This window comes from Pollicipes pollicipes, unplaced genomic scaffold (assembly GCF_011947565.3).
Source record: "Pollicipes pollicipes isolate AB1234 unplaced genomic scaffold, Ppol_2.1 Scaffold_1600;HRSCAF=1878_pilon_pilon_pilon, whole genome shotgun sequence".
Classification (NCBI taxonomy): Eukaryota; Metazoa; Arthropoda; class Thecostraca; order Pollicipedomorpha; family Pollicipedidae; genus Pollicipes; species Pollicipes pollicipes.
The window spans coordinates 9,883,625-9,891,340 of record NW_023595962.1 but is presented as its reverse complement, the minus strand read 5'-3'; the positions used below and the strand labels follow the sequence as shown (position 1 = coordinate 9,891,340).

General features: G+C 57.4%; 1 protein-coding gene across 1 annotated transcript; it reads right to left on the bottom strand.

Annotated features, from left to right (window-relative positions):
- Positions 1-1,829: 1,829 nt before the first annotated feature.
- Positions 1,830-7,290, bottom strand: LOC119091930 (F-box/LRR-repeat protein 2). The gene is made up of 4 exons (XM_037214862.1): positions 6,462-7,290; positions 5,316-5,496; positions 3,814-3,944; positions 1,830-2,756 (listed from the first exon to the last, which is right to left on the bottom strand). The coding sequence occupies exons 1-4, from the start codon at positions 7,258-7,260 to the stop codon at positions 2,707-2,709; spliced, it is 1,161 nt and encodes a 386-aa protein (XP_037070757.1). The 5' UTR covers positions 7,261-7,290; the 3' UTR covers positions 1,830-2,706.
- Between the last annotated feature and the right edge of the window lie 426 nt (positions 7,291-7,716).

Sequence of the window (7,716 nt, the reverse complement as noted above, 5' to 3'; positions counted from 1 at the left end):
TATGGAGCCTTTCGGGTGGGTGGGATGAATCCGTGAAAGGCCCCTGAGCGACAAGAGCTCCTGGCCTGCCAGCAGAAAGAGCCACGACAGCAGAGCAGGGCCGTCCGAGCATATTCAAAGAAATCAATGGCAATGTGGAAGGCTCCTTGGCGATCCGATTGATCCCACAACCTAACATATGGGGCCCCCAGAAACAGTGCAGGGCCTCTGGGCAGCGTGCTGACCGTTGGCATCTTCCAGTCACCGCCCTTAACGTCTTTAATCAGCGAGAATTAATTTGTCCGCTCGTGGGCCCTTCACTTTCGCTTACGACTGTTCGTGGTCGTCTCGAAACCTAAAGATGTCTAACCTGGTTGTGTTTTGTGTCAAAAAGACCACGCCTGTTCAGCCGGCTTGAGAATCTATGGCGCCTGCGGGGTTCAAGGGTGGGGGCCGTGGCCCCGTGTTTACCCTCCTCTGGATCCATCACTGCCGATGTCGCGACAGCTATTATTGCTACGAGTTGAACAGTTTTTAGTGATGTGGACGTCATGCGTTGATAATGAGTGCTAAATGTCTGACTCACCTCGCTGTTGGTTGATGACCACGGGCAAGACAAGGTGTATCTCGAGAGCGAAACTGGTTGGCCGGAATAAACTCGTCTGCAAACGTGGTGCGCCATGCGAGTGTAGCTTTTTCATTATCAGCGCACGTCATTGCCGCGTCACGCGCGTGACGGCGCAGAATGCTCCCGTACCCTGTACACGGCTCGGTGCGGCACGTGCTCCAGGCCACCGGCGGAGAGGCAGAACGCAGAGTTTATTGTGTTCAAATTACGCATTTACGTTCGGGCTTCTTTGAAGCTTGAGCCGGGAGATCTCCAGTTATCGTGAAATTCCGCGCTTGTCTGATATTTTTTCGCCGGTGAAAGGTGTGTACATCATTCTCAGCCAAAACTTGACACTTGGATAATGTACTATTGCATTAACACTTGGATAATACATTATTCAGCCTTACCTCACCTGGCCAGTGGATCTCACTCTCAGTGAACTCTCAAAAGGTTACTGCTGCGGTGATGCCCATTTTGTCACCGTCCGGACCACTTCAATCACCCGGGGGGAAAATGGCACCCGGGACCAACCGCCCCGCCGTGTGAGAATCCGGGATCCGCCCCTGGGTCGCGTCAACCAGCCGCACTTTCGCATTCTCGCTAGCTGGTGGCAATCGAAGATTCCGAACCGTGTCCATTTTAGCTATCCAGCTACGAGAAATGACTCCCGAGTCGACAGTAATGCAGAAAACTTTGGCAACACCCCGGTACTAGTGGTTAGACTGATGCGTATGGTACTCATAAGAAACGATTTGATCGTAATATTTGCAGCTGGAAATGACTGTGATCGGTGCTACCGACTTGAACGATATTCAAACCCAACTTTGTCCTCACATCTGTTCATGATCAATAACAAAACGAGTGGCGACTTACCTCGCCGTGGTAGGGTGGGGACGGGCTGGCCACCACAGAATGAGAACGCATCGAGCTACCGCACGATATGTCATTTATACAGGGCGGATGAGCTGCTAAACCACTACGCATGTGGTGCATTTGGGCGTACCCTACCAATGAATGCACTGAGGCTGCTGTGGTACAGACTACAGACCCCAGTAACTTTGGCGCAGACTGGACCGTTTCCGTGATTTCATCACCCCATACGACATTCAAGTACCGGCGTTGTCATGAGAAATTATGCTGCAGCGTTTGGCAAGGGTGAATGGTGATGGTAATGTGTTACTTTTCGATGCGGGGCTTCAAGTCGATAATCGTTTATTCAAATGTATCAAATGACGCGCTTAAAAACTGCGAACGCACACGAATCCATCAAACTCCGAAGCAAAGTACCTACCACTAGAAGATGGCCGGATGTCACTCAGGACAGAAACTCGGTCCGTTGGTAGATGCTCCACAAACAACACGATGCAGTACAAGGACGTAACTCTATGACCCAGCCCGTGGCGTGGAATGGCAGAGCGTGGCCACAGCAAACGCTCCTTTCGTGTTACCTACATACCAACGACACACTGGCATCGCTTCGATTATGGACACTGGCTTCATGTCTATAATCGAAAATACACATAAAATAAAATAAAAATCACTGCTTGAGTTTCCCGCCGCGATGCACGAGTGCAAGTAAGCGCTCTGAGTTGGCACCTTCTCCAGCACAGCAATGACAAATGTTATCAACGTCGTCACCATACGCTACGGTAGCCCCGTGCGTGTGACCAAAAGGTGGCCCGCAGACCAGCACAGGCGACAGCAGACCAGCACAGGCGACAGCAGACCAGTCTGCGGACGGCCCGGTGACACGAGCGTCCGGACCAAACACCGGCCGGCCACGGGCTCACCCGCCAACCGGGGGCGGCCCAGTGCAAACGCTCCACCGGCGGCCGGCTGGGACGCAGTCAGACCTCGCCAACGAGCCGCCAGTCAGCAACTGACCGCCGCACAGCTCCGGCTGCACAGACACGCTGCTCAACACGCCTCTCCCCCGCCAGCTGCCCCTGGCAGCACATGGCTGCAGCACGCACCGACACAGCACGGCCGTGCCGCACGAGCTGGCGGCAGCGCGGGCAGCACGCACGTGGCGCTGCGCGGCGGCGTGCGTTGGTCGGCCGGTGACAGGCGGGGGCGGCGCACCGGGCTGCGGTCATGGACGCTCCCTCCGTGCGGGGTCACCTCAGCCGGAGCGGGCCGGATCGTGGGCGGCGCACATCCTTCAGATCTGCCGCCGAAGCGGGGCGTGACGTCAGCCACTCAATACACAAGCCAGCTGGCTCGCACACGCACACGCGCGCGCGCGCACGTACGTACACACACACACACACATGCGCGCACACGCACACACACACACACACACACACACACACACACACACACACACACACACACACACACACACACACACACACACCACACACACCACACACACACACACACACACACACACACACACACACACACACACACACACACACACACACACACACACACACACACACACACACACACACACACACACACACACACGCACGCACGCACGCACGCACGCACGCACGCACGCACGCACGCACGCACGCACGCACGCACGCACGCACGCACGCACGCACGCACGCACGCACGCACGCACGCACACACACACACACACACACACACACACACAAGGTGAGCAGCTGCCAGTCGATTCATGTTAGGTTCACAAGTAAATAAAAGCTTCATGCTATTGGCAGTTCACGTCTCGAAGAGGGCACGCCCTCCTAGGCGATAGCGATCATGCGATTCTGCATAATTTTAGACCTGTGCGAACCGAAATCTTCATTTCCGATTTAGATTGTCTGGAAGCATCACATCAAGAATTTCGAAGTCAGGGCCGATAGGTTTTTAGGAGCGTTTGGTGTTCGAAGTCCATTCCCACATGTAGAAGAGCTATGTAAGCTTACCAACAGATCGGCAGCGTAGCTCCGAACTATGGCACGCGAAGAGAAGAGACTCAAGACAGCAGAGATCGAACACGACCCAGCGCTCTCACCGCTGCCGAAACAGTTCTCGCACGGGTACGGGTTCAGATTGCCGTGATGAGGATATCGTCTAATGCATTTGCTTGCAAAGGAGGATGAGTACTCCGTTGTCTTGGCGCACTGTCGATAGCTCGCCCTCTCGCAGTGCCAGCTGATGGTCAAGAGCCGGGCCGGCACAGTGCGCAACTCTAGCGTCGAAGAGAAGCGCCCAGCTCACCCCCTCCGTCCACAGAGAGAAGAGCAGCCCGTGCGACGTCCACCTACCCCAGACTTCGAGTGTGACGTCGCGGTCCAGGGTCAGCTGGCGCGTCAGTCTGTTGATCAGGGACCTGGTGCGGGTCACATCATTGACTCGCCACCCGAGCAGGGTCAGCGAGGGACAGCCGAGCACCAGCCTGCAACAGACGGCACAGCACGGGTTGCAGCAGACCGCCAGCATGCAGTAGAGCACGGTGCAGCCCACGCCCAACCCCCCAATGCAGACGGGTCTTTCGTGCAGATCATACGCACAGGGGCGTCCTCGCCAACAAACTGCAGTGGGAGATAGCGCAAGTTACACATGGAGCGCTAGCCTACACTGAAGCGCACACGGACCATGATCGGGATATCCGACAGCATCGAGCGGTTGCCACTGCTCCGCCTCGAGCCCTGGCCACGCACAGCCGTGACCACTGCGCGCAACAGGGTCAACAGCACACACCATATGGCAGTACCCAACAGTAGCGACAACGCTGTTTTACAATTTCCGATCCACTTGTTGCTCAGAGGGTCTACAAGGTGCCACGCACGTCATTCCTTCCGTCACTGCGCCACCCGTCGTCAACCTGCCATCTGGCGGCGCTGCTATCAGTAGTACTTCTCAGTCCGCCTTTAGGGAACTCCCGACGAACCGTGACCGTAAACCGTGGACTTGTGACGGCACATTGGGCCGGCCGTTGCCACAAAACGTTGTGTGCCGCGGTGCGTGATGCGTCCCAAGAAAGGCTTACTAGTACTAACATACCTTACGTGCAGGGATGCAATTCCCTACAAAGTTGCCGGGGCCCCGGCCTCCCCCGCGAAACGGGCCGAATTCTGGGAGAAACACACCTTGGGGGCGGCTTTGGAGGCAGGTTTAGCCATCTTCCTCTCAGGTTTAGGCAGGTTCAGGTCAGGAGGCAGGTTTAGCCTCTTCCTCAGACACACTCTATTTTGCGAAACGACATTGCTGCCTGCAGTTATGCCCAGCAAAACCGCCGCAGCACACTCCGAGACCGCCGTCGCTGCAGCAGCGGCTGCTGCCACCCGCTGCACGCGCTCCCAACGACACCGATGACGTGGCAGGGAGCCGGCGTGACGTCACAGCCCCGTCTGAGCTGGCTAGTCCGGGACCCGTTGCTGACCACGAAACCACGTCATATGCCTGGGAGCAGCACGCACCGGCGCGGTTCCGTGGCATGTTCGGCTCCAGAGGGGCAGACCGTGTGGGAGCCTGGCATAGACCGCGGCAGGACGTTGCCCACGAGGGCAGAGGCGGCGAGGACAGTCCAGGTCGTCACAGCGCGTTTCATTGATGGTAGAATACTTAACTGATCTTGACAACGAGAAGCACATTCAGTAGTAACACATAAAACCTGTCCGAGTTTGGGTCACTTACGGAATGTCCGCTACAGCACAAATTTATCAACAGCGTCTCATGATGTCCAGTCCATGTAAAATGCTTCGATCTGGGGTGATTTTGACCTCATGCCCTTGTCCTTTGACCTTGTCCCACAGAGGTTACTCACCGTGCGACACCAGCTGCGGAACAACTGCGGCAGCAGAACAAGTTGAGCTCTCTCAGACGGGGGCTGTGCAGCTCGTCCAGAACGGCGTCCGTCGCCGACTCCAGCTGGGACAGGTCGAGCATGCGCAGCTCCTTCAGCCGGGACAGGCACCTCAGACCGTCTTCTGTCACCCTGCCACACACTGAGGCGAACAAGAAGTCACCCGACGTTCCACGCAACACGCACGTCGGGCGGCCGCTCGACACAAGTGACACGACGATCTGACACGACGAATTGACACAACAAACTGACACGACGAACTGACACGACGCACATTGACAGTCAGCTGCAGCTGAACCACGGATGCCGTGGCCCATACGGGTGTGCGCAGCCTCGTTGCGGTCCCGATACACGGCGGTCGCGATCGCCTCCTGACGTCAGGGACACGACAAAGACAGGCTTCTCCAATAGCGTCACTTCCGTTTCACTGCCGCAGGGCTCAGGGCTTTGAACGGTGCTGAGATGGAGCCCTGTGACCCGACTCTACCGCCGGTCGACCTGAGGCTTGGATCTGCGCTTCCTTTTGAGAGAGCTGCGCCGCAAGCCGTTGGCCCTGGTCTGACCTTGACCCTACAAACCATAGTCCACGGCGCGTGGAACGCTTTTGACACAGCGCGTTTTGCGTGGCATTACCTGACATCAACTACGTCCAGAAATTGAGGCTTTCAGTCGCATTTTCCGTGTTTGCACACCACTGCTTTACACTATGCCCTAGTTTATATACGTTAGTGCTAGTTAGCATAGGTTATGTAAGTCAGTTTTAATGGGTTACTTTATTTCTGGAGGTGTGCTGAGCATTGTAAGCATGCCATGCATTGGGACTGGCCGGTCCCCATCTGTCTGGGACCTCAGCTGGCGACAGTGTCGTCCGGGAACACGGGCAGTTCGGCGCATATTTGTAGGTCTGATGGTTAGAACCATTACGCGTCCTGATCTCGAACACGCCAACACGAATGCTTGGGTTGTAAATAACTTACTAGCGTTGATGGCAGATCTCCATGCCCCTGCAATGAAACACCATGTACATCGCACCCCGGCGGCAAATGTACAGTCCAGGGTACATACCCGGAGTGAACGCTGAAACCGCCGCATACAAAGCACACTCACATTCCAGCTTGAGCGTGTGCAGGCCTGGCAGCAGGTCGGGCAGCTCCTGCAGTGCCGCGTCGGTCACCGCATGGGAGCGGGATACGTCCAGGTATCGGAGGGAGGGTAGGCCGGCCGGCGGCAGGCAGAGCTCCAGCGGGGGCTGAAGCACCACGGCCGACAGCCACTCTAGCTGACGGCAGCCGGCCAGCACCGCCGCCAGGTCTGCCGCCTGCAAGCTCTTCATGCGCGTCACGTCCAGCTTCCGCAGCTTGGGACAGCGGACCAGCTGACGCAGGCAGGTCGACGATAGGTCCTCACATCCCGCCACACTCAGCCGCTCCAGCTGCGGGCAGCCGGCCAGGCCTGCCGCCAGGTCCTCCGCGTCAAGCTCACTCAGAAACAAGACGCTCAGCTCCCGCAGCTGAGGACAGCGGGTCAACTGACGCAGGCACGTCGACTTCAGCCCCTCGCACCAGGCCACGTCCAGCTCCTCCAGCTGCGGACAGCTGTCCAGTACCACCGCCAGGTCCGCCGAACGCAGCCCCTCCACGCCCGACACGTCCAGCTGTCGCAGCCCGGGGCAGCGGGTCAGCTGGCGCAGGCAGGCCGACTGCAGCTCCTCACACCCGTCCACGTTCAGCGACTCCAGTGACGCGGGCAGGAGCGAGAACGCCGTGCCGCGCACCTCGCTGTTCACCGCCTCCAGCCGCCGCAGGGCGGGCAGGTGGCGCAGCAGGGCCGCCACGCACCCGTCCGTGCACGTGTGCGGCAGCCGGACCTCCTCCAGCTGAGAGCACCTGGTGCCCAGACTCCTCATGATTTTGGGGTTGATCTCGAAGGATCTCAAGTCGATATGTGTCAGCTCTTTGGGCAGCTGGGCTGCAAGGATACGCTGCGTAAGCTTCACAACGCGCTACAAAGCTCATCAGTCTGCCTTGCGTTCGCTCCCAAAACGTCCCCAATGACAAGGGTGACAAGGACTAACGCAACAAGATCATAATTTCACCAATGACGACGAATTCCAATTCTATCAACAGACGACACAGTTATGCAGGTCTGTCACTTGTCGGTGGGCTACCGAGTGGACACGCCGTTGGCGTCAGGCGAGACGCGACTGTTTGGGAAGGAGCAACAGAGAATACACCGCACTGGCAGGAGCACCTGAACGCCATGGCATTGGACGTACATCACTAACTGTACACTGCGCGATTTACCACATAAATCGATGGACGTGTGCCTATGGTGTTGGCATAACATGACTTGCGGTCGGACG